The 27,912-nt window shown below is 36.9% G+C and overlaps 1 protein-coding gene across 6 annotated transcripts; it reads left to right on the top strand.

The window, feature by feature from the left end:
* The first annotated feature begins 2,066 nt into the window (after nt 1-2,066).
* LOC126972760 (tyrosine-protein phosphatase non-receptor type 4) lies at nt 2,067-27,912 on the top strand. 6 transcript variants are annotated; one of them, XM_050819783.1, is made up of 16 exons: nt 2,067-2,647; nt 4,625-4,753; nt 7,371-7,584; nt 8,598-8,806; nt 10,874-11,026; nt 12,560-12,798; nt 13,034-13,180; nt 13,680-13,917; nt 14,772-14,877; nt 16,347-16,589; nt 18,283-18,399; nt 19,481-19,701; nt 21,832-21,964; nt 22,617-22,757; nt 23,958-24,028; nt 24,507-27,912. In XM_050819783.1, exons 1-16 carry the CDS (start codon nt 2,498-2,500, stop codon nt 24,621-24,623), a joined length of 2,628 nt encoding a protein of 875 aa, XP_050675740.1. In that variant the 5' UTR covers nt 2,067-2,497; the 3' UTR covers nt 24,624-27,912. The 6 variants fall into 6 exon arrangements, with proteins under 6 accessions (XP_050675740.1, XP_050675739.1, XP_050675741.1 ...); XM_050819782.1 differs by lacking the exon at nt 23,958-24,028 and having other exon boundaries at nt 22,617-22,828; XM_050819784.1 differs by lacking the exon at nt 23,958-24,028 and having other exon boundaries at nt 13,683-13,917; nt 22,617-22,828.

Below are 27,912 nucleotides of genomic sequence, written 5' to 3' on the forward strand. Positions count from 1 at the left end.
TTTCGAGTCAGAACTAGAACTGCCGTAGGCCACGCTTAGTACGGCTTATATACCCCCGGATCCGTTCTATTTTCAAAATGATTCTCCCATTCCATCTTTAAATTTAAATTGTACTAGAAAATTCTTTTAACTATTTTTATCCTGCTTACACATTTTCCATCCCTTTTTTTCTGTTCGATTTGATCCTGAACTAACTAGAAATTTCCTTTAACTTCACAAAACCCAAAAAAATCCATACACTGGTAGGTGTATCGTACCCGGGTCTACATCGTCTAAAGTAAACACTTTTCCGCTGAGCTACGAGTAATGCTGACGGAGCTGTTGAAATTAACAATGTCTTGAAGTTTGACAACTCTCGTCATATACTTCGAAGGGTTGCTACGCAACAATACGTAGGTGTGATTATAATGGAATTAATGATATCCATACAGGAATTTTACGTAACAGCTATCTTGGAATTCAAAGTTGGTAATGAAATGTAAATACATCACGAGAACCTTGAAAATTATTCCCTTTCCTTCTATTTTGTAGAGTAGAATAGAGTTTATAGTCGTGTTGTTACTAATATAACTTAGTAATTATTATGTTAATTTTGTATAACTTTTTTAACTTGTGGGTTAACTTTTTCACTAAAAGTGTTGTATAACTTTTGGAAACATCGTTGGTGAAAGTGTTAGTTTTAAGTTCTGTTAATATTTATTATTTTAATACTGTTTGATTCCTCTACATAATTATACAAATGATTTGAGTTTTCTTTAGTGTTAATTCCGCCAATGGATTTCCGCAAAGTAACGCCTACTTCAATAAATTTCCTCTACATAAATAAATAAATATTTCTTTTTATTGTTGTCGGTACCCGTATCTGGAACCGACCTAAAGTTCATATCACGCTCCCTTGGAAACTCATAAAATTTCGGGATAGGATTAAATTATGAATTAATTAAATAAAAGGGTAGGATTCGCGTTAAGGCGTGAAAGCATAACAAACAAACAAAAACCAATCAATCTCATAATAGTATGTAAAGAAGTAAGCACAAGGATAAGGACTTCGGAAAGTCCTGGGTGAGACCAGGTGTTTGGCCCAGTACATTCTCCTGCAACACCAGAAGAATCATAGGAGCGTTGCTGGCCGTTTAAAAAAGTGTGCGCCCATGCCATGTTGAAATATTGTCAAGTGTTGAAGAATTGCCGCGCTCTATTTACGATCTCAGCTTCTTTGAAACCAAATTGGCGTTGCCTTCCAGATGACCGCGGAATTGGCAATCGCTCGATATTTCGAGACCCAGTATTCCGATACTAGGTGGTGCATCAAGGGAAGTATTGTCGGAGAGTGGTGAACCGATAGTTTTTCTGTGATGAACGTACATACTTGAGTCTTCTGGGGGTTTAAATTGTACAATGTTCATTCTACCTCATTCCGCGACCTTCTCAAGAGAGGACTCGATAGAAGACACAAGTTTCTTCTGGCAAGTTTCTTTGTCGTCTTGTATTGGACGAGTTTTGTTCCTTCCTGGAGTTGATCATTTAGTAGAATTAATTACCTCCAGTAGATACAGAATTTCTTAGGCAGAACCAAAGAGGATGTAAATACTACGGCAGAACAGACAAAAATTCCATCACAGCAATACGGTCTCGTTCCAAATGTAGGTAATATATATTTTTTTTAATATTTCTTAAAATATTTATGGCCAGAGTAATTCTACCTCCATTTTGAACAGAAAGACAACGTTCAGACAAGGGCTACCAGAAAATGCTACAAAAATTGACGATTCTAAAGTGATATTATAAACCTTAGTTCAAATTCTCGAAATTTAACTTCAATTAATCAATATTGAATCATCATGTCTACTGGAACAGCAAGCTCAAAAAGCCAAATTTAAATTAAATACGCATGCTTACAAAACTGAACCTCCGAACTTTACTACGAAAGTACTGCTTTTAGATATTATTTGAAAATATAAACTTGCACTTCACAGTCAAATACTTCAATATGTCAAAAACGTCAGCTGTCGTTTTTCTATTTTGACGTTTCTTTAAGATTAAAATTAATATGGTGGAAACTGTAATCAGAAGTAGTTAGAAAATCTTAGATAATAGGTTTTTAATAACAAAAAAGATAAAAATATCTACCTAATGCAGTTTTATGAATACAGACAGCAAACATATCATCTCTTATATGGATATCCTTACTAGGTTCATGTGTTTACTAACGAAAAACTCCAAATACAAGTCAAGTGAAGTGGACTAAAGTATTTATATTATTACAATAATTATACCTGCCATAAACATTGCCCGTTCTAGTTTGTTATGTTCGAATCATACTAGAATTTCTAAAACATATCGATCGCTATTTCTATTTTCTTTAGTGGAATACATCAAGAGTAATTCTAATAGCTGTGAATTACAAGGGTGGAAGGTTAATATGTGTTAAATTGGTGCTTATGATAAAGTAATACGGGGCGTTGACTCTGAAAAGTTCCAGTGGTAAATCGATGAAATGATTGAGAGTGTATCTCGCCGTGCCTTCAGTAGTTCGAGTGGAACCTATAATGTTCGTGCTTCTGAGCTTGCACGGGAACGTAAACTCAATGTTTTCAATGTCGTCGTATTGTTTTTGGATGACACCCAACAGACATTTCAAATTGAGGTAAGGAAATTTAATATAAATAATTAACATAAGCTAAGTGTGACCTGCTATTCATTGCTATTTGTTTGTTTGTATGAGGAAACTCACCAGCACTGATTTAAATAACAGCTAGAAACACATCTCTTGACCTCTGGTTTCCTAATGGCCATGGGCAATTGCCTGTCCCACTTCCTATCATGTGAAGTTCTCCTCTCAATATAAATATATTATGAGATTTTACTTTGTCAGTTATAGGGTACTAAGGCCCATATTGTAAGGAAAATTAAATATATAGCTAATTGTGGGTGGAAATAAACTTGTTTAACAAAATAATAGTTTAATAAACAAATCTAACAATGCAAGGAATTTTGTTGATCAATAATCTGATTCGTCACAATTATGTATATTATAATCATATCTTAAATCATTCACAGCCTTACTTTAATTTGGATAATAGTAACAGAGTCATAATTTCATACAATAACACATTTCCACTTCCTCTCTGATGTAAAGTGCATTACTCAATTTATATGAGGAAGAAGTCTTCAGGTTTCTTGTCATGTTATTAATAATAATGTTAAGTGCTCAATGATAAATTCATATATTTTTGTTGAGCATGTAGTTTCTTTCTAAATGAGCTACTAAAATAAAAAAATTAATAAGTATATTAAACACACACTACATTATAATACTTGCATAAATCTAAAATCTAAATCTTGCTAAATCCCAACTCATGTAAAAATAAATACAAGTATGCTTTGAAATCATTATCACAAGGAGCTGTTCAGGTAGATTCCAGTGGCCGAATTCCACCACCGGACATAACTTCAAACTGCATAATACCACCCGCATCACATTGACATCTGGCATTCCACAACCTCTTTGCCTGAAATTTCTTACCACACACAGCCACCTTGTGGAATCAACTACCGGCTGCTGTTTTCCCAAACTGATACAACTTAGGGAGCTGCAAAGATCACACCTATAAGGTAACCAAGGCCAACAACACACCTGATGTTGCAGATGTCCATGGGCAGTTGCCCCTTATATATATAAAAAACCACACAGCTAAATTAAATCATGGCTAAAGCCATATGTTGATGAATTAAAAATTCTGATGAGACTAAGCTTTAAAATCCACAGTCTCATGAAATTTAAAGTAGTTTGACAGTTATTACTTACTTCTAAAAAGGTTAAACTACAGTTGAAAATCAAGAGTACAAACTATTGCCTAGTTACCTGTGCGACCACTAGTAACCTAATTATTAAATAACTGCATTTTATTATCGATATTATTGGGACATTATATTTGATATACAATTATAAATAATTGTTATATGAAATGAAAAAGATATTTTGGGATTTTCATATTTAATATCACACTTTTATTACAAACTTAGGTCTTAGAGGGTTAGCACTTAGCACACATTTTATGATCTGACAGCCTTGGCAGTCTCTTCCTGCCTAGTGTTGCCACTGTCTATGGTCTATTCACCTTACAATAATGAGTTTGTTTGTTGGAAATGTGTGCTTAGCTTTCCGAGGACATGACCCTCTTAATAATTGTGCTCCAGGAAGCTGACATGTCTTTTGTCTGGATAGTGTAAATAATAGATTTATTATTGGTATGTAAAGTATGAACCTTTCTGTATATTTTGTGTAACACTCATTCATTGATTATACTTTTCACATTCATGGAAATTGGAATTCCTCAGGATTCCTTTTACTATAGCTTCTTTATCCATCCATCCACAATAGTTAGACACCTGAAATTTTGAAATTTTATTAATATTGTGTCTATAACAACATAAAATAAAATCCAAGATAGTGAATTTAAAATTAATACATAAAATGTAACTATATAATATTCTCGTTCTTTTCACAAAACTACTTATTTAAGAATATAACATATGGTGTTGTATGATGGTATAGATATTCATTACCACATTATTTTAAATTATTCATGCTTAAGTTAACTATATATATTTTTTTTTTCAGAAAAAGGCAAAAGGCAGTGTTCTACTTGAGCTCGTTTTTCAAAACTTAGAGTTGGTTGAGAAAGACTATTTTGGTTTACAATTCACTGAGAATGGATCACCACCAAGTGCAACTAATACAGAGATAACTGTAAGTTAATAATAATCTTAAGAGATTGAATTTAACATGTTGAGACCATGCATGACAGCCCTCACTAACAAAGTTTATGTCTTACGAATGTTTTAATAATTTAATCACAACAATGTATCCACAATGATGTGTTAAATACATTGAAAGGACAAAAATTGCCTACAATAATGTAGCTAGTATACAATAAAATTTCAGAATACAAATGTAAAATAAATTATTAAAACATTCTTCAGATTAACTTTATTTATTTAAAATTACCTTACTCACGGCTTGTCAGTGTTGGTACTGACTAGTAATGATCGACACATTTGTTCTTAGACCGATGCAATGTGTTTAATAACACGGGTTTACAAGTAAGTGGCAGAGCCCAACCCTTGTCTATACTAAAATAAGGTTGATGGTCGATTTCAATGGCTTCCATAAGCTTGTATATTGGACACCTGTTACGCCATAGAAATAGCATCAGGGCAATTTCTACGGCGTAACAGGTATATATCGTTGTAACGTAGTAGCAGGCAGATATCGTTGGAAAGGCCTTGACGAGAAAATCTTAAAATCGTTTGGGTTTCTAGATGGTTGGGATGAAACGCTATTCTGGTTCAAACATTTCCCATAGAGGTGCGAGGGACGAGCGGGTTGTCACTAGTTTATAACCATAATACATACATACTAATACAATCTCATAACTATATTTACAAAACTATGATTACAATAAATTAAAACTATAATTACGGGTAGCGTACCAAAATATACTGACAGCATTTCCACGTTGGATAGATAGGCTGATCCGTTGACCGAAATAGCTGCCAGCCCCATTGAGACGCGAAGATAGTATTTTGAACATTCTCGGCGCCTCTGGGCCCCACGGGCCAAGTGTCTCGACACCAAGATGTGTCCCACTGAGAACGACATATTTGCGACGCTTGCTGTCTTCGACAGTCGAAGCAGCAGCCCCAGCAGTCAGCACCAACTGATGTCAAGAGCCATATTGTCGAGGCAAGTCGTGCGTCGCACACCAGCGCCCTTCCTCGTGCAAAAGCCCCTCAGGACGCTTGACATCGCGCCAAGTTGGCTCTAAAACAGTTGGTATATTAAGAGCGGCAAATGCCCTGCGGATGGATGACTTCTTAATAATACATGTATATAATATATATATGTTTACACGAACATTGTTGTTTCATAAAATTTGATGAAAAAAATGGAAGTGCGTAAGTTCCGACTAAAGTCATGAGGAATAATAATACATAGATTTTTTTAAAATGAAAAACAAATACATTAAATTAAAATTTAATTAGAAGCCGTTAGTAAAGTCGTATTTAAATGATGTCAAGTAATATTGTCGTAAATACATAAGTAATTAATTATTGAATACAGCACATGGCGTGAGTCATGATCCTTGATCCCTAAGTTGGCTGGTCATGCTCAAATGCATTACAATTTTTAATCATCACAATGAGTCATATGTTTGTGTCATGTGTCATAATGTTTTAAACCCAGCAGAGGACTGGTTGTGTTTGGATCATTGTTTAAATTTTAGTTTACCGAACGCGAATGATAGTTACTGTGTATTTTTTTTTTCTATTCTGTGGCATTTAATTAATACTGTGTAAGTTTTTTTATATATATATTATTATTGGCTTGGCTTTTCATAATAATATATCAAATTCGTTTTAAATATATAATTTAATTTGTGCGCAGGAGTGTGTGAGTCGGCTAAATTAAAATTTTTATTTAGCCATGAAGCATATACCTATCTATAGATATATATGTATATCTTATACAAGTGGGTACCCGTGAATAACCCCGCGTAAGTTTGAGCATGTTTTTTTCATGCATATAATATAATCACGCCTCTTTCCCGTAGGGGTAGGCAGAGACCACTTGTTTCCACTTGCTACGATCCTTAAATACTTGTTTCGCTTCGTCCACTTTCATTATTCCTTTCATACATGCTCTTCGGCTTAGGGTACTCTTGAGATGGCCTTTTGACGTCCCTGATTTGGTCTACACCTACCAACACTTTCATTCACACATATCACATTAAAATATGTTCAGCCGTTTCTAAGCTTAGTACATACCTACATGCGTATTAGCTTAGATATCTTTCTCAAAGACATTTTTGTATAGAGATTTTTAGGTTTCTGGTTCGAACACTGGGGAGAAACAAACTAAGTCCGAAACGTACAGTCCGCGTTATATTTTTAAACGCGATGTTCGTCCTGTTGGAATGTACTCGCACCGACCAGCTCGTGAAAACGTAAAAATTATTTATTTATGCAAACTTCAATCTTACCAAAAGATTTTTAGAGTTGCGATAACTAACGTGAATCCAGTCATTAAGACTGCTATCCGTCCGTCTGTCTGTCAGTTGGCTAAATTTCTTATCATAGCAATACTTACAATATATTAGCGTATAGATAAACAAAGCGTGCAAGAGATGATATGAGAGAACATCTTTTTGGATGAACATCTTTAACGGAGATACAGCAAGGTTGAAAAGGAAAGCGAAAGGAAAGGAAAGGGACCCTTCATGTGATTGTCCGACTGGAACTTATTGTAAATTATTGCAGTTTGTTTGGAGACTTGATTAAATATTAAATTTATTGAAACATTCTAGCGCTGGCTCGACAGCAGCAAGTCAGTGAAGAAACAAGTCGGTGGCAACGCGCAGTTCTGGTTAGCGGTTCGTTTCTACCCGCCCGAGCCAAGCCGCCTCGCCGAAGAGTACACGAGGTATCTCCTGTGCCTACAGCTAAGGAAACTGCTGCTTGATGGCAGAATGACAGCTCCGAGGAATACGGCCCTGTTACTTGCGTCCTTTACTGTGCAAGGTAAAGCAGATTTCAACTGTTTAGTAGATGTAGCCACGACTCGAGATTTAAACAAAAATAGCAGATTTGTATAAGGTATCGGGCGTTTGCGTAACGGTAACAACCGTTGGGTTAGGAGAGCTCAAGGTGTAAACTCCAGGGGCGCGGGTTTAAATTGTTGTCCATTATTTTAGTAGAAATCAAATTTGTATATTTAATCCCAGTAGTGAGGGAAGTCACTTAGACTTTTTTTTATGGAAAAGGAGGACAAACGAGCGTACCTGGTGTTAAGTGATCACCGCAGCCCACATTCTCTTGCAACACCAAAAGCATCTTTTTTTAAAGCAACATTGTCATACCTACAATAGTTTTTTGTATAATCCCCGCGCTTTGATATGAAATAGGTCCAATAGTAGTGACGTGAAACGAGGTCCTGGCAAACACTTCAATTATCATCAATGAACAGTAGGTACCTACCGTTAGTTTGCTGACGTCACGCAGTCGCTAGGGCCCTTTTCCTGCCACGCGGACTTCCATCCCGGCTGCGGATCTGGTTCACACGCATGTACTACGAACGATCCTGGCCACATGCAAGACAATTTCCCATCTGTAACCAAACGCACGCGGATGATAACGCGCATGACAGGAAAAGAGCCCTTAAAATGACAAGGTACCATTCCTGTTCCAACAAGCGGGGCTATTATACGCGGGCCTTTTATTCTATTCGAATAATATTATTGTTTTTCGCTAGGGCATTTATGGGAAACGACTTATGAGATTCGATTAGTATTCATGTTTTTCCAGATGTTGACTCATTTAAGTGTGGATTCACAGTCGTGGAGTTTTTGTGTACTCACTGAGCGCTACGATATGTGAAACTTCCGCCTCACCTCTCAGAGGAATTTTATTATTTTTTACATTTTTCCGAATTTGCTCTGAGTTCTAAGCTGGTCTTCTTACGATTGTTTTTATTTTTATTTTTAACCGACTTCAAAAAGGAGAGGTTATCAATTCGATCGGTATTTCTATTTCAGCGGAATTGGGCGACTACAACGCTAACGAACACTCCTCGAACTATCTTTCCGAGCTCTGCTTACTGCCGAAGCAGACGTGTGAGGACGAGCGCCGCGTGAGAGAGCTGCACAAACTGCACAAGGGCCAATCGCCGCCTGATGCCGAGGCGAACTTTCTGGAACACGCTAAACGATTACCTTGCTATGGTGTAGAGTCACATCCTGCTAAGGTACAGATCAATCTTTACACTTATGTAAATTTATAAGGTCAATTTGTGATGGACCTATGGCTCAAATTATACTGTCAATGTAATAGGAGTACTGGCCATTACTTAGCTGGGGTTGATTCTTCGTTTTGGAATTCGGTTACGGGCTCTCCCAAGATGCAACCATATTGCTGAGCGGTTGCAATTGTCAAACATAGTCTGTTTTTTGTCGCAGTTAGATATCTTAATAATATCGATGCAGCTTAAAAGTAATTTGTTTCGTCTCTTCGTGGGGCATCTTTTTGTCGAGCTTCTTTGTCTACCTTGCAAAACACAGACTACCAATATTTTGATACTAATTTCGAGACGGCCTGTTAATTTAGATGTAATTGAGTACTCCCAACATTAACAAAATGGCCCTTTATTCCTCGTTTCGGAGGACAACGCGATTGATTTTTAAATCAAAATTTCCAGAACTGAAGCTGGCATATTAAAAGTGGAATATGCGTTTGCAAGGTTCGCTCCGTATACGCCGTTGATCTTGCATGTCGTTTGTTAGGCGTCGTTGACAAGAATTCCATAATTACCTACTTGAATTCTTGTTTCCATGGACGACAAAAAAGGATTCGATGTGTGAAAACAACGGCAATAAATAATGAAAAGACTGGTTTTAAAAATAGAATTCCATGTTTTAAAAATAATTTAATATTAGAATTATATAGCCACAGAACGAAAATTTTCCTTTAAAATACTGTAAAACGGCAATTTTATAAATTAGTATCTTTTATCTTGCACATAAAAAAAAATATTGTTAGACCTAATTTTGATTGACGAAAAAAGATTAAAACGAAAGTTATCTATTTTGAAATGCGATAGTAAAAACATCATATTATTATTCTTTTTAAAATAACAACGAATCCTAAAACTCGATCATAGTAGCCTCCTGGATTCATTTTGTCATAAAACATCATTTTAATTCTCATTTACCTAGTAATTTCAAAAAACAAGAAACACAATAATGCTCAAACATTATTCAAACATATACGGCAAAAAAGTCCTATGGTACCTATAGTCTAGTCGGCATCCTTTTCAAAGGACTCTCCCACTGCAGGTAAATACCCTTAGGCCTAAGATTTCTCTATTCTTTTTATGCCCCGGGGAAGCACATGGTTATCAGGTCGATTGAGTATAGTGCTAGTACCACTACACTCAATCGACCTAATAAACATACCGAAGATTAATTATTATAGCGATAATATTCAGAATACACATTGAGCATTCAAGTTGCTTACAGTCGGTCTGAAATGTTGGACATTGATTGACTTTTCTGCACCGTGTTTTCGTGTTTTTTAACAAAAATATTTTTTATAAATAGATTAGGGGAGTGGCATAACAGTTCTGTTAAATAAAACATCATAAGATGTTAACTGGGAGAAGTGAGGTTATCCATCACCCGCGTTCGCCTGCGGGGAGCGAAATTAACGCATAATTGTTAGCGTTCCTATCATGCGTAGCTAGCGATGATTCTATTTGTTTTGTTTGTGATGGGAGTTGAATAAAGAAAATACTTTGTTTTTTATACAAATAGCTTTAAAAGCTGTTTTAAAACATTTATTAGGGTTTCTGCACAGCAAAATTCAATTAAATGTTCAGATTGCCGCGTAAATGTAAGCACGTGAAGTTGCGAGGGAATGCTTTTTTGAAGTTATACTTCTTTAGGCGCGTTATGGAAAAACTATGAGAGTGATATTTTAAGGTTCGCGCACATCACTGTAACAGAAAAGTAACAAGGTGAAGTTAATTCCTAAAATTTTCTGACGTTTGCGACATTCTTTTTTATTGGTTTCTTCGTCCATCATTAGGATAGGCAAAGGGTTTAAGCCCGTACAGCCGAATTCGTTATTTAATAATTAATTTCAAAGCCATCGTTGCAATATTTTTACAATATTGTTCTTTCTACAAACATAGAATAGCACGAGGAATAAATAATTTTAAGGATTTTTGCTTTGCAAGGCCAAAGAAGTATAACTTCTTGCGTGCATACATAAGTACACACACACTTTTTTTTTAAAGTTGCTTCTTCTTTTCCAGGATTACAACGGAAAGGACATATTTATTGGTGTTACGTCAATCGGTATAGTGGTCTTTCAGAACAATATTCGAATGAATACGTTCTCTTGGAGCAAAATTGTGAAGATTTCCTTCAAGAAGAAACAATTCTTTATACAGTTGAAACGAGAACCAGTGAGTATTGTATTATCTCTTACATAAACTGTCTGATTAATAAAACGCAATGAATTTTACTCCAAGTTTAAAAATCTCCCTGTAATTTTGTCTACTTCTGTAGTGACAAATGTAAGATAAAGATTTAAAAAAATTACGTAGTCTATTATATGTATGAAAGGTGTGCGTGTTAATTCTACATCTATTTCTATAGTAGCTCTTGGTTGTTCATTAAATTTTTTTACTTGCGAAGTATGGGAGACTCAGTATCAAAAACAAATTGTAGGGAATTCGTTGTGTGGAGATGTCACTTTAAAGAATTCAGGATTTAATGAAAATAATAACGGACGACACAAGTAGGACGTTCAGCTGATGGTAATTGATACGCCCTGACATTACAATGCAGTGCCACTCAAGATTATTGAAAAACCCAAAAATTCTGAGCGGCATTACAACTGCGCTCCACACCTTGAGACATAAGATGTCAAGTTTCATTTGCCCAGTAATTTATCTAGCTACGGCGCCGTTCAGACCGAAACACAGTAATGCTTACACATTACTGCTTCACGACAAAAATAGGCGCCGTTGTGGTACCCATAATCTAGCCGGCGCCCGTTGCAAAGGAGCCTCCCGCTGGTAAATGTATTAAATGATGTGTTCAGGTTATGGTATTAATACCGAATTTCACTGGACATCGCTTAAAAAGAGCATCACGTTTCATAATCACGCGTTCTTCAAAAATCTTTTGAAAAACGCTCAGCGAAGAAGTGGACTCATACCTGGTCCTGTATTCACGAACTAAAACGAATTTGGTACCTTCAAACCGGCAAAACCTGTCTTGGCCAATACGGACATGCGGTCTGCCACCTCTATTACAAAAAAGATTTTATCAACGTACATATAAACAAACTGTGCTTTCAACTTCAATCCGTATTGTCTGTACTTCGTCACTTTCCATCGGTTGAAACATGTTCAGCTTTTAGTCTCCCGCCGCCAAGCCAGCGCTCATGTAGCGTTTTATTTATGTGATTTACCCGTTTTAGGTTAGATTTCTTTTCGTTACTATCTTGAAAACGGTGCATTACCTTGTAATAAGAATCAATCAACTACAATACTTTTTTCCTATTATCGTGCGCCAAGTTCAATTTTGCGTATGCATTTGCGTTCGCAAAGCACCACTTTCCCACACGTTGACACGAGCGTTCGGGAATGTTTGAAAATTATTATAGTGGTCGAACTTTGCGCAACTTATAGGAACATATATCATCCTGCACTCGCTTCGCTCGTGCGGAAACGACCTAATTTGCGAACTTGTATCGTAATGTATTATTACATCCAAATTCGTACTAAGAGATACTAAGTCCAACCCAAAATACTCTTACCTAAAACAGTACTTCCAGTAGAGATATTGATTATACCGCGTTACACCATCCCATACCGTACCCAGATGCACGTTAATGTTTTTTTTAACACTTAAATCCTAGGATCTATTGTCAGGTTAAGGATGATGAAGAAACTTGTCTTTTTACTACAAGCAATATTTTTTCATTTCAGTCTGAATCCTACGACACAGTATTAGGATTCAACATGCGTTCTGGACGCGCTGCAAAAGCGTTGTGGCGATGTAGCGTAGAACGACACGGATTCTTCAGACTGAGGGCCCCGAGACGGAGGCCTCTGTTAGGGGCTCTAGGAGCCCTGGCCGGAGTTACCGCTCCAACTGTGGCCCGGACGGAAACACAAGCCTTGGAAGATGCCAGACGCTCTAGATCTACTAACAGAAGTTTTGTTCGGTAAGTTTTATATCGCAAAAGGACCTTAATATTTCTTTGTAATTGTTTTGAATGTTGTGGATGGATCGACCTACTGCTGACAAACATTCCCACCACCTGGTTGGGAATGTTTGTCATTGACGGTGGAAACATGTGAATATTCTGCCACGGTGGAATTCTGTGGCACATCCAAATGCCCTTGGTAATACTTCCTGTAAAAAGTGCGGATGAAACAATTAAATGTTTTGTTTTTCAGTCGAAGTGGGTCACGTACGAGGGAGCGTTCGGCTGGCGCGTCTCCAGCCCTGGTGCACACCAATAGCGCGCGAGGGTCCAGGGTCACCACCCACGAGGAACCCACGCCGCGACACGCTTGGGGCGATGTCGCGCATGAGAATGAGGAGTCAGTACATTTATAAATGCTATAAGCAGATTTTTTTAGAAGCCGCATGTCATTGGCGCGAAGCGAGGGAGTACTGAGTGAAACGGAGTTGATGTGCCAGATAATGTTGGTGTCCTAGATAAAAAGTATTAACAAAGAAAAAGATGAAAAATACATACATTCATATTCGAATATGTTTGTATTTCCAGCAAGTATTCAGCGTAAAAGAATTGCATCGTTCATGTCCAGGGTTGAGACGTGTAATAACGGCATTATCAGGAATCTGTCTGACATGCTGATGCTATCAGCAATGTATCGCCGCTGGGTGGATATTGCAACCTAGTTTCTATTTGTAATATATATTGTTTACTTTATTTTAATTATATATTTTACTGTGTCCGTAGTATGGATCAAGGGTTTGAAATAAAGTATTATTATTATTATACGCAATGAAGCTATTTGGTGCAACCACTTGTGTTGGCTTACGCTTAAATATGCTTATTTATTAGTTTTTTGACAGCAGCGATGGCGGATTCCTAGAACGTGCTCTCCGCGTGCCGCTGTCATATGTGGATGAATCCGAATCTGAATCGCCGGAGCCCGAACCGGATGCTGTGGAGGGCGCGGTGTGTGTGCGACTGGCGGCCGGCGCGGACGGCAGGTTTGGATTCAATGTGCGGGGCGGAGGGAACAATACGGCCGTACTGGTGTCGAGAGTCGCGCCGAGGACTAGAGCGCATTTGCAGGAGGGCGATCAGGTAATATTATAAACTAAGGTCATTTGTGGCGAAACTGAAGTGGCAGTGGGCAGGGCATATAGGTGGATGGACAGGTGGCCGTTAGGATAGTAAAGTCCTCAAATGGCGACCCACAAAATGTACCAATGATCTGGTCAAGATCTCCGAGATTGGTTGGATGAGGGCAGCGCAGAACCCATCGTCATGGCCTTAGTCCAGCATTGAACAACTTCCGCCTGAAATGATAACGATGAAGGCTATTAAATATCCTAGATATAGCTTAGGGGCTTAAATATGAGATTGATATTTTGATTACTGGCTACTTTAGATTTTAAAAAATCCCTTGGTGCAAGATCAGATAGTGAAACTTATTTCAGACAACAGCCAGAAGCATCTAGATTTAAAAAATGTACAACATTGGATTACTGACTTTCATTTTTTTTAATAGACTGTAGTGTTCACTAAGCGTCCTTACACCAACAATTAATTCAAGCTCTAAAGGTTGATGCATCCAATATAAAATAATTTATATTAGTACAGTTTATTCTTCATTACTTTTTGTAAAATATTGGATATTATTTTAACACGATTCATATATTGGATGCCGCACCTCGCAAACTAATTTGTTTTGTAGATGTATTGAAATAAAAATATATAAATTGATGATGCTGCAGGTGATATCAATCAACGGCAAGGATGTGGACGAACTCACTGACGAGACGTCAGTTTGACAACATTACACTACATACTAAAAAATTATCATCAAAAATGTAGATGTGGTCATAATTTTGACCTAAATAATAAATTTGCGAAAATACTAACGCAAATCATATGCAAGTATTGAAATAAAAATATATTAATTGATGATGCTGCAGGTGATATCAATCAACGGCAAGGATGTGGACGAACTCACTCACGAACAAGTTGTGCACACGATACGCAACACCAAAGGAGTACTCACATTGCTTGTCAAGCCCAATGGTAAGTTCAAATGCTTCTGATTCCATGAAACTAATGAAAAGCCAAATGCCTACTATTGGGCATGTCTGGGGCACTTTAGGTGTACCTGAAAAAAAAAACGAAATTATTGCCTTAATTTTAACAGAATTTTAATCACACACACATATACTAAAAAACGTAAATAGTTAAACAATCATTCATTGCAAATTTTGAACAGCCCTTTAGACTTACAATAAACAACAAGACTCCCCCAAAAAGTTTGTCAAAAAGTCCGAGTGGCGTTGTATATATAAGTAAACATTAACTTATACAGATAACATTAAAACATTCTTTCAAATTATCACCTTATTCCGTGGCAATAATGTTCAAAGTCTATTTGTATAGGCTCTTTAGAAGTAGTAACACTACGTCACGCGCGAAACGGACGCAAACACGAGGCAAGAACATTTTGTTTTAGCAATTGAATTTTTTTTATGAAATAAGGGACGAGACAATCAAGACGTTTAGCTGATGGTGACTGATACGCCTTGCCCATTACAATGCAGTGCCACTCAAGATTCTTGAAAAACTCAAAAATTCTGAGCGGCACTACAATTGCGTTCGTCACCTTGAGACATACGTTGTTAAGTCTCATTTGCCCAGAAATGTAATTATTTAACAAAATTAAAAAAAGTTAGTTACACAATTTTGTTAATTTAATTTGGAACTTACCAGAAATACATCATTTCAACCTTTTCAAGTTTTTCACAGAACAGTTTGTTATTGCGTGGCGTTGTATTCAAAGCGCGGTGGACGCAAACTGTGCCTAATAGACGCGTAGGCAGAGTTTTGATTCAGAGAAATGTTGAGCGTGATTGTGAGTCAAGTTGTTTATTGTACGTCAATCAGATAGGCCTTTATGCATCTACAAAGTTTAACTTTTGGTAAAGTTAGTTACTTATTTGCAGCTGTTTAAAATATTATTTTCTAGAACAGACTAATGAGCTCTTATTTATACACCACTGCAAATGCATAATATAGATAGATATACTAACCATAATGTCACTTGGGTGCTATTTCACCGCGCTGACAGGTGTGATGTGACGATCTATGTCGTGTCGTGAATTACTCGTTTAAGCAGTGCAGCTAGCTTGATAAGAAATTGAGTGTGAGTAAAAAAGAATGATAAGTGACTTCATTTAAATTATTAACCGACTTCAAAAAAGGACCAGATTCTCAATTCGACTGTATTTTTTTATGTTTGATACCTCAGAACTTTCAACTGGGTGAATCGATTGTGATGATTCTCTCTCACCGATTCCAAAAATAACAATAATTCTAACTAGAATTAGTAGTATAAAATTGATTGACGATTGTATAAAAATACGCAATTATTTTTTTTACTTTTTGGTGCATATTATCTATGTTTTGGAATAGGTTTTTTAAGTCACTTTTTTTGTTTGTTTTTTTTTTGTTAAATGACTCTGTTTTAATTTTTTAATTAAATGCAGCCGTGTACGAGCCAGAAGAGAGCGGGCCTGAAGAGCCTGCTGTATGTTTCGTCCCGCTCGGATCGGGAGCGTGTGAGGGAGATGCCCTGGAACAGTCCATGCTGTTGCTGGGCGATGGACTCGCGAGCGGCGCGGCGCTGCGGCAATATGAAACGCTGCTGAGACGACTGCCAGAGGAGTCCACAGCAGTCTCCAAGCTGCCCCAGAATGTCAACAAGAATCGCTACAGGGATATTGCGCCTTGTGAGTTTCAAAAGTCAAAAACAGCTTATGCGAACCGAACCGAACTGAAAGCGTGGAGAATGCGAACCGAATCGGAGACGTCAAACTACTAAGAAGGCACAGCAAACCGAAAGCGAAGCGTTGCGGGTTGTCACTCGTATCGATATTTTTATAAAAAAGTGGCCAAGTGCGAGCCGGACTTGCCCATGAAGGGTTCCGTAGCAGCAAGTAACATAATATAAATGTTCTTGTAGTTCGTTTTAACAAATTATGACGTATTAAAAAAAACTACTTACTAGATCTCGTTCAAACAAATTTTCGGTGGAAGTTGCATGGTAATGTACAACATATGATATAGGATATTAAAATCCATAACATAATTTTTGAAGATTTTCATCAATATCTATAGATATGTTAGGTTTACACGTATGGGTTTGATGAATAAAAAGTTTTTGAGTTTCGGTTCTAAGTATGAGGAACCCCCAAAATTTATTGTTTTTTTCTATTTATTTGTGAATATCTTAATGCGGTTCATAGAATACATCTACTTACCAAGTTTCAACAGTATAGTTCTTATAGTTTCGGTAAAAACTGGCTGTATCGTACGGACGGACGGACAGACAGACATGACGAATCTATAAGGGTTCCGTTTTTTGCCATTTGGTTACGGAACTCTTGCTTTGCGTCTCGCATTCGCTCTCCTTTTATCATCCTGCATACAAACCATATACCAGCTACTACAACTATCTCGCTAATCCCTTGCTTCGCGCGCTCGCCTTTCGTTTGTCCTAGCCATGACACGCCTTTCGATTCGCTACTTACTCGGTTTGCTTTTCAATGTGACTAGATTCAAACTATACTGTACATAACAAAATGAAAACGCTTCGCCACGTTTTCGGTTCGATGACTGTTTGACAAAAGCTTTAATACTTAACTTTTTTATTTATTGTCTTAGTGTCAACCGCATTAAGAGTAAGTAATAATTCAAATGCTATTAGTTTTTCTTGAGTGTTCAATCTCAAGAGTTTCGCCTCTACACGAGGCATCTTCAAAAGATGTTGACTGGCCGAATTCCCAGACTTAAAATAATTAAATTACCCACCTAAAGTAGGTAAGTAACTAACTAGAGTACCTAATCATTGTACTAAGACTCGATGCTTCTTATATCTTAAGTCTTAACAATGAACCTATCTATAGATTATATTACATTATTTTAATTATTTACTAATTAATGTATTTAAAGTCATTATTTTATTTATTTGGGCAACTATTTGTCATGCAAATGTCTACTATGTCAAATAGTTGTCCAACAAACGCCCACATTTAACTTTTTTACGACGTGACAGGTCGTCTATAGTAAGGCCAGCGAGCGGAGATAAAGAATGTAAACAAAGTTTCAGGGCTTCAAAAATATTTATTTGAATAAATTATATACAAATTGGATTCCCTATTCTAATCACTGTCGTCTGTACTAGACAGAGATGATTCGTCGGAAGAGTCCGAATCAGCCGTATTTATGACAATATAATGTTTGCTTACATTATTTATCTTGTCTCGTTGGCCTTAGTGTACATACAAAAACGGCAAACCTAAGTCAGTTCCAGTAGTATTCCTGCTCTTTCACTCCCCTCGCAACACATACTCTTTCTTTCCATAGTTCCTTACTATTGGACCAGACCACAGACCTCGCATGACACGTGACGTTTGTTAACAGATGACACGACGCGGGTTATACTTAAGAACGGGCCGACAGGTGACTATATCAACGCGTCTTATATCAACATGGAGATACCCAGCTCGGATTTGGTGCTCACATACATCGCTACACAAGGTTTTTACATGAACTATATTAATATATATAAATAAGATAAGGGGGCGTTCATTTATTACGTAAGGTATTCAAGGGGGGGGGGCTGAGGTATCAAGCTAAATCTTTCCAAATCTCACTTAGGGCGGAGAGGGGTCTTGGCAAATATCACGCAATTATTTTTCTAGCAGAAAACGGTGTAAAATGTTCACGTCTATTCTCCATGGACTGAATTAGAATAAATCTTTTCTTAATTTTTGTTTAATGTTCTGATTTTGTGATTGTGATTTTAAATTACGATAATGTAAAGTATTTGTGAAATACTAGTCTTTCAGTCTGCAATAAAAGTAATAGAACAAGTTCCCACGTAATTAATGGACGTCCCCTAATTATATATAACGTATTTAAACGTTTACGACGGACGAATGTGATATGAAAACCTATTTCTTTGTTTGTATTTTTTTTGTGAATTGAATATTTTGACTACAATACTGGTTAGTTCTATTTTACATAGAACCTTTAATGGCAGACTTAATATTTCTGTTTTTTTTTTCGAAATGCGTGATTGTACTACTTGAGAGTTTTGACACCATCGACTTCGTTTCGTGCCTCCAAATTGCATCCTCGTCAGGAATAGGAATTAGTGTTCGGTGTGGTGTGACGTGTTGAAGGTACCGCCGCCCACAAGAGGAACAGCGGCAGACCGGCGAAGTGCAAGTTCAGAAAAGTGCAGAACATGCGCATACGCTGCACTTCTTATATGTGTGCGTATTGCACGGATGCATGGTTAATTTTTATGATTAATAAAGATAGTTAACAATGCGCGCCGGGTTGTAGCGCTCGCCATTATTATGTAAGTTTGTTTCACTCCACAACCCATAAAGGCCTAACCTCCAAAGTGGTGACCCCGACATGATGTGTTTTCATACATGCTATCCGGTTCCGGGTGCTTCGAACCTTTCCCTTTCTCAAAACGTCAAATGTTATATATTTGATTAGTCATTCTTTACTCATTCGTTCCACGTTTCCAAACCATATTATGCTTGACAAAGTCCATTTAACTTTTCATTAAATCAAATAAATAACGAGAATTATAATTTTCCAGGTCCATTAGCATCAACAATGGGTGACTTCTGGCAGATGGTTTGGGAGAGCGAGAGCAGTTTGATTGTGATGCTGACGGTACTGGCTGAGCGAGGACGTGCCAAGTGCCACCAGTACTGGCCGAAGGTCGGAGCGTCGCTCAAGGCCACAACCTGCCTCTCGGTACAGACCAGCTGCGAACAGAATCTGGGACACTATGTGAGAAGGGAAATGGTTATGAAGGTTTGTGTTTTCAGTGATTACATTTTAAATATATTTTATTAGGGTTCCAGTACTCGAAGGGTAACAAACGATTACTTTTACCAGAAGTGTGCTATGTACGAAAACATTCGAACATTAAAATCGCTCACCGCAACGCACTTTCTATTATTTGCCTTACTGATCGGTTTAAAATTGCGGCTGCTGTCTATTTGCGCATCTCAGTAATCCCGGCAGGCAGAGTTCAAAAGTCTTAGTATGTACCCAATAAGTAGTGCTTTTTTTTATGAAAATAAGGGACGAGTCGAGCAGGACGTAGTAATTGCTACGCCCTACCCATTACAATGCCCTGCCGCTCAGGATTCTTGAAAAACCCAAAAATTCTGAGCGGCACTACAATTGCGCCCGTCACCTTGAGACATAAGATGTTAAGTCTCATTTGCCAAGTAATTTCACTAGCTACGGAGTCCTTTTGACCGAAACACAGTAATGTTTACACATTACTACTTCACGGCAGAAATAGGCGCCGTTGTGGTACCCATAATCTAGCCGGCTTCCTCTGCAAAGGAGCCTCCCACTGGTAGTGTGTAAACTAATTGATGTTTTTTATTGATATATTTAACGAACTGCGATGTGATTGAGGCATATCGTTTTCACGCGACGCCTTAGCTCATTTTATGAAAAGTTACGTTTTGTATCTAGTTGTTGTACTTACGTACGAACGTAATAAGCAAAATAACTTGAACTGTTATATAAAAATAATATGATGAATTACCTGTCCAGAATGTGGCTGCTACATTAAAGTAAAGAAGTGACGTCATTGTATCCTGTAGTATGTATGGACAGAATCGTTATCTTGAATAAACATAAAATGACCTCACACTATTATACTAAAGGGAACTTTAACCGACTGACGGCCTTCTACACTTCAAGGACGATACGACGTGGGTATCTTTAAGATTTTGTGCGTACACCTTCTTAAAAGGCCGGCAACATTCCTGTGATTCCTCTGAAGTTGTAAAAACGGTGATCATCACCCGTCACGTGACCTGTACGTTGTTTGTATCCCCCTCAAAGAAATGTCAATGTCATATCATAGAAAACCTTACCATTTCTACAGAGAACAATAAATTAATTAATTAATCCTTCTACTTTTTTTGACACGCGTGTTTTTAACTTGAAGCATCTAGAGCTAGCAAAGAGTCTTAAGATAACCCTGTTACTTTTGTATATGATTTTTTTAAATTATTTATAATTATTTTCAAAAAAAATATTCGCAAGTGTGTTGAAAGACGTCTAATGAAACGCATAAACATTGTTCATGACACCCTCGGTTTCCTTATCGTTGGCACCTGTAGCTCACGCCCACATCGTTCTTAGGGCCATAAACCGAACTTATAACACTCACGTTCATAAAAATATTACACATAATAGAATTATCCCTACAAAGTTAAGTTAGTACTGTAGCGCGTGAGTCCTCACTCGCGGGATCGTTTCAGAATCAAACAATCTAATACTTTCTAATTCATTATATTTATTTTATAACTTAATGCATCTTATATTATATTTTATATTGGGCCGAAGGCCGACCATTCTTACTTTTACTTCAGTCTCAAATCTGTTGTATTCGATTGTCTTCTCATGCGCGTCAATATTTAAATTTATATGAAAATCTAATTCTTTAGCTTGGCGGCCAACCATAGAACAATGAGTTCTTATATGCGGATAAGAACTCCTTGTTACGGTACTTACCTAATATAATATATAAATAAATAATTGTATCCCTAATTATGACGAAAAAACATAAATTATTATTATCAAATTAATTATTAATTCACAACATTTTAATAATAAAATTATAATTTTGAAGTAAGCTGTATGGCTATATGGAATCGGTCACCTTACATTTGGCAAAAAAGAAAAAAAATCTTGCACGCCATCTTTCAGGATTTTCATATTTTTTTTGTATCGCATTTGCTTAATTAATTAAACGATTTATGCATACATGTTAGTTGTTCCTCGCAGGTGTGTTGAAATAGTGCGTCTGAAATTCGTGGCCAAGTTGCTCACTAGACACTCGGCTGATTTACGCCTATGTCCTCATGTATAATGAGCAACTTAGCTTGTTTGTATCATAACATAATATTTTCACAGGACAGTAATGGTGCCAGTCGCAGTGTCACCCAACTGCAGTACATTGCGTGGCCGGACCATGGTGTCCCCGAAGACTCGACCGCTTTCATCGACTTCACAAAACTGTGCTCCAAACTGCGAAACCATCGAGCTGGTATGTACGCCATGTGACACAGCTTACATTAATGCATAGGATGGATAATCGTTAGGTTTGAAGTCGGTGCCAAGCTAAAATATGCCATAGTTGGTACCTACAGTACTTTTGTTTAGAGCTTGGAACCGACTTAAACCCTATCAATAGGTAGCACATATAAATAATAGTATTTTATTAATATTAGGTTTGCTTAAGAGGTGTATTAAATTACATCTTTATAAAGTTATTTTATACTTTTTAAGTTTTGAAGTCGGTTTTTTAAACGTTGTTTTTTTCCTACTTACATACGGCATTATGTAGTGTATGGTGCTATCACTCGGAAAAAATTTAACTGCATTCAGTTATTTATTTATATTAGGGGGGCTGACAGCCATAATACAGAGTTTAATGTAAACATTAATAAGTAAAGGCCATTTCTGAGTTTATCGACTTGTAACTCTCTGGGAATGGTTTCTCATACTTTTCTCAAACTCGCTGAATTTAAAAAAAAAGATTAATCGACGCAAATTGTATGTCGTAATTGTTATCGACGATAACTTTGCTTACCTTTTATATATTAATATCGTTTTTTAATATTTATTTCCCACCATAAATTCGGATGTACCTTCTAACTAAAGTATATCTTTTGTTGCTTATAATGTTCTTCTTTTAGTGATACCTACGGTCGTTGAGGAGTTAACAGAAGCAGAGGAGCGAATACTCGAGCCTCCAATGATAGTTCACTGTTCCGCCGGCGTCGGGCGAACCGGGGCCTTGATATTGGCCGAGACAGCCCTAGAGTTGCTCGGTAGAGGCCAGCCGCTGTACCCGCTTGAGATAGTGCGTGCGATACGCACGCAGCGCCCCATGTGTATACAGAATGCGGTGAGTCTGTCTGTTTTTATATATTATTATATAGAGTTGCTCGGTAGAGGCCAGCCGCTGTCCCCGCTCGAGATAGTGCGTGCGATGCGCACGCAGCGCCCCATGTGTATACAGAATGCGGTGAGTCTGTCTGTTTTTATATATTATTATATAGAGTTGCTCGGTAGAGGCCAGCCGCTGTCCCCGCTCGAGATAGTGCGTGCGATGCGCACGCAGCGCCCCATGTGTATACAGAATGCGGTGAGTCTGTCTGTTTTTATATATTATTATATAGAGTTGCTCGGTAGAGGCCAGCCGCTGGCCCCGCTCGAGATAGTGCGTGCGATGCGCACGCAGCGCCCCATGTGTATACAGAATGCGGTGAGTCTGTCTGTTTTTATATATTATTATATAGAGTTGCTCGGTAGAGGCCAGCCGCTGGCCCCGCTCGAGATAGTGCGTGCGATGCGCACGCAGCGCCCCATGTGTATACAGAATGCGGTGAGTCTGTCTGTTTTTATATATTATTTCATAGAGTTGCTCGGTAGAGGTCAGCCGCTGTCCCCGCTCGAGATAGTGCGTGCGATGCGCACGCAGCGCCACATGTGTATACAGAATGCGGTGAGTCTGTCTGTTTTTATATATTATTATATAGAGTTGCTCGGTAGAGGCCAGCCGCTGTCCCCGCTCGAGATAGTGCGTGCGATGCGCACGCAGCGCCCCATGTGTATACAGAATGCGGTGAGTCTGTCTGTTTTTATATATTATTATATAGAGTTGCTCGGTAGAGGCCAGCCGCTGTCCCCGCTCGAGATAGTGCGTGCGATGCGCACGCAGCGCCCCATGTGTATACAGAATGCGGTGAGTCTGTCTGTTTTTATATATTATTATATAGAGTTGCTCGGTAGAGGCCAGCCGCTGTCCCCGCTCGAGATAGTGCGTGCGATGCGCACGCAGCGCCCCATGTGTATACAGAATGCGGTGAGTCTGTCTGTTTTTATATATTATTATATAGAGTTGCTCGGTAGAGGCCAGCCGCTGTCCCCGCTCGAGATAGTGCGTGCGATGCGCACGCAGCGCCCCATGTGTATACAGAATGCGGTGAGTCTGTCCGTTTTCATATATTATTATATAGAGTTGCTCGGTAGAGGCCAGCCGCTGTACCCGCTCGAGATAGTGCGTGCGATGCGCACGCAGCGCCCCATGTGTATACAGAATGCGGTGAGTCTGTCTGCTTTTATATATTATTATATAGAGTTGCTCGGTAGAGGCCAGCCGCTGTACCCGCTCGAGATAGTGCGTGCGATGCGCACGCAGCGCCCCACGTGTATACAGAATGCGGTGAGTCTGTCTGCTTTTATATATTATTATATAGAGTTGCTCGGTAGAGGCCAGCCGCTGTACCCGCTCGAGATAGTGCGTGCGATGCGCACGCAGCGCCCCACGTGTATACAGAATGCGGTGAGTCTGTCTGCTTTTATATATTATTATATAGAGTTGCTCGGTAGAGGCCAGCCGCTGTACCCACTCGAGATAGTGCATGCGATGCGCACGCAACGCCATGTGTCTATATTGTTTGTAATATAGGCCGACTACAGAGTACTAGTAATAGAGTAGCACATACTGAATGAGGTTATTATGGATTTTTTGTAAACATTTTGCATATTCATATATTATTATTAAAACTGTTTGTCAACAGAGTCAATACAAATTCGTATGCGAGAGTATCCAAGCGGCATACGCACAAGGTCTTTCCGCGCCAAGTGAGCATTCAGAGCCAGCCGAGCATTCGGAGCGAACGGAACCGAACAACTGATAGCTACTGCCGCGCCCTCTACAGGAGCATCTCTTCACAGTTGTCTTACGCCTTGCGGGCTTGGTAAAGACGATATGTTGTGTCGACACGTTGCCTAGGTGACGATTGTAGATATTTGAAGATTTGAGGGTACTTAGTAATAATAGCCCGTATGAACTAGTCTCATTAAATTATATATTTTGTTTTACATTCTAAAATTTCATCGAAAATTACATATTACGACGTTAAAACTAACTCAAAACTGAATTAATATGGAGTTATGAAAAGTGTAGTATTTTTTCAGTGATTAGATTATATAATGCAAAAATTAAGGCTTCAAACATGTTACTTACATTTTATATTATTTTGCAACCATCATTTACGTCATAAGTTCATCCTTTCAAGCGATACGACCGATTTCGACCTACCCACTAGAATGTTTATAGTAATAATGGTTTTTAATTCCAGTTTTACTATACTTTATAGTTTTCACATTCTATAACTATCGAGAAATGTCTTCAAAAGATAATTATCCGAATTAAAGATGTGCAATATTCTACCTTAGTTCAAATAATCTTTAATCGTTTATGAAGACTGTTGGTTCAATATAAATATGTAGTACATTAATTTGAGGGTACCCGCAAAATATTGTCAAGGACTGGTCGAGTATTCGCGATTTAAAAACATCTATCTATATTTTTATTGCTTTCTGAGTATTATAAAGACAATTCAGTCTCAAATAAATAATTGCAAATTCTGCGACCTATGGTGGATGTCGAAAATGAATTAGGCATTGAACCAAATCATGTACCTCTATATAATAACAGTACCCGTACTTAATTTATAACAGTTACTAAAGCTGAACTCTTTCGTAATTGTGAGAAATGAATATATGAATTTTAAGTAAGTATTTGTAATTTCAGTATTTTACTGGTTTCTAAAAATATCCAAGTATTTAAGTACCGACTTACATTAAATAGAAAAAAATCAAATGAGATTTAATTCTCATAGGACAGTCTATAGGTCTATCTCATAATAAGACTATCTAATGGTTCGATTTTTGCCTATAATTGGTTTATAATAAATTAACTGAAATCTACTTGACCGATTTTGATATTACTATATATGGTCAATAATGAGCTCTATTTTGTTGAAAAATTTAAAACCGATAATGATCCGAATTAAAGATGTGCAATATTCTACCTTAGGTTAAATAATCATTAATCGGTTATGAAGACTGTTCGTTAAATAATTATATGAAGTGCATTAATTTGAGGGTACCCGCAAAATATTGTCAAAGACTGGTCGAGTTTTCTCGATTTCTAAACATCTAGCTATATGTTTATTTTGTTCTGAGTATTATGTAAAGACAATACAGACAATAAATGTATGTCACCGGAATTACTTTCTGGCTTTCAACTTTCCGTCAAATAAAATTTAATTTGAAACCAAAATTTATGAACGATGCGGGAGTTGAACCCACTACATCAACATCCGTTGGAGCGCTCTTCCAATTGAGCCAATTTCCTTCAATAATAATGAAGTGCATGTTAATGACATATAGACATCGACCGCCCTCCACAAACTTTCGAGATGATTTGTCAATATTTTTCGCTATTTGTCTTGAAAGCTGTTAGTTTTTCTTTTAACAAAAGGGAATATGCATATTTTTCCTAATTTTAATTTCAGTGTAATATACATCACTATATTATTATAGCAGCAGTATAAGTGTAAATTAAAAATATTTTAAATAATTAATATTTGAGTCTTTTGAGATCCTTCATGTGTATGCATATACCCTAAGCCTAACTTAAGTTCGAGATTTTGTTGGTCTTAATTATCAGTATTTAAATCAAATTTTTATTGAATAAACAATAAAATATGGAATGGAGTCTGTGCCTTCAGATAAATGAATTATATGTTTAGAAGTAGGTTTTGATGCAATGTGTGTAACTTTTCGAAAAACACATTATTATTATAGTATTATAAATAAGATCAATTAAATTAAAATGAGGTTATAAATTGGTAGCTTTTCGTAGAAACAAACTCATTAACTTGTATATCAGTTAAAATTGTTTTTATAAGTGAGTTGTAGGTACCTTCTAAGCGTAATAGATTTCTAGAATCGTAAAACACACATTGTGTTATTAATAAACGCGAAGTAAAGTTATTCCAAATTTAAAACTTTTTCTGTGTTATTACGAAAATGTTACAAAGTTCTATTACAAATCTGTGTCCTTCTGTTGTTTAGCGTTCAATAATCTTTAGACATTGCTTATATTTAAACACGAGTTGAAGCTTGTCTAAGTTGTGTGTAACGGGTAGATTATAATCTTAAGGAAGATTTAGATTATTATGATGACAGATAGATGACAGCCGTCAGAAATGGGGTTCCGTTCCTTTAGTTGTTCCTGTACACTTCAGTTTTTTGTGCTTAACGACGTTTTACTTAAACACAAGCTAATCACTGTTTTGAAAGAGAAAGAGATAAACTCCATTTTAGACGTCGTTATTGTTAGGTCACTGTCTAAGCCATGTTTAAATATTTTTTTGTAATAACACCGTTTGTCTTTATCTTACCTTTGTCACTACAGAATAACAAGACAGGGCGAAGTAATAATTTTAATCTTGGAGTGACTTTACATCGAGTTTATTAATAAGAAAGATAGCGTATACAACTTCAAGTTAGTTAAGAGTAATTATTGTGTATATTACATATTAGTATTAGACTGACTAACAATAGTATTTTCGAGACATTTTATATCAGTATATCTATATAATCTATTGTAACCTAAAACAAATCAAGCATCAATCAGTTATGAAATAATTATTCATTATTTAAATCTGTATCCACTTTCTATTGTTTAAAATCTTTTACAATTTTTATAGTGTATATACCCATGGCTTTACATTTTGTAAATTTTGTAAGGAAAAAAACGTTTATATATTTATTAAGGCATTGTATTATTTTTATAAATGTGACAGTATATAATTTTTTTTTTTAAATAAAAAATTTACTCTCGAATAACTCCAAAAACAAACAACATATCAATATCGGTTAGTTATTTAAGAGATTCTATTTATTTTTGAAAAAAAAAATATTTATTTTTATAATTTAATTATTTCTAGCTTAGATTTTTCTTGCCTAACGAATTTAGTTCTTATGTGACGTATTAGTTGTGCCATTTTTGTTTAATATTTATCGTATAAGCCTATTTAGTATTAATTTATTATTGATTTAGTATGCTAAAGTATGTTCTATTTATACATTCGAACCTTTCTATGAACTCGAACAATAAAAAAAATCTGA

Source organism: Leptidea sinapis, chromosome 27 (assembly GCF_905404315.1).
Source record: "Leptidea sinapis chromosome 27, ilLepSina1.1, whole genome shotgun sequence".
Lineage (NCBI taxonomy): Eukaryota > Metazoa > Arthropoda > Insecta > Lepidoptera > Pieridae > Leptidea > Leptidea sinapis.

Excerpts from the sequence above, each read along its gene's own strand:
- LOC126972760 (XM_050819782.1), top strand. The coding sequence starts at position 2,498 with ATGATTGAGAGTGTATCTCGCCGTGCCTTCAGTAGTTCGAGTGGAACC. Across the intron at positions 14,878-16,346 it reads ATTGCTTGTCAAGCCCAATG|CCGTGTACGAGCCAGAAGAG; the intron begins GTAAGTTCAAAT and ends AATTAAATGCAG. Across the intron at positions 22,829-24,506 it reads CCATGTGTATACAGAATGCG|AGTCAATACAAATTCGTATG; the intron begins GTGAGTCTGTCT and ends GTTTGTCAACAG.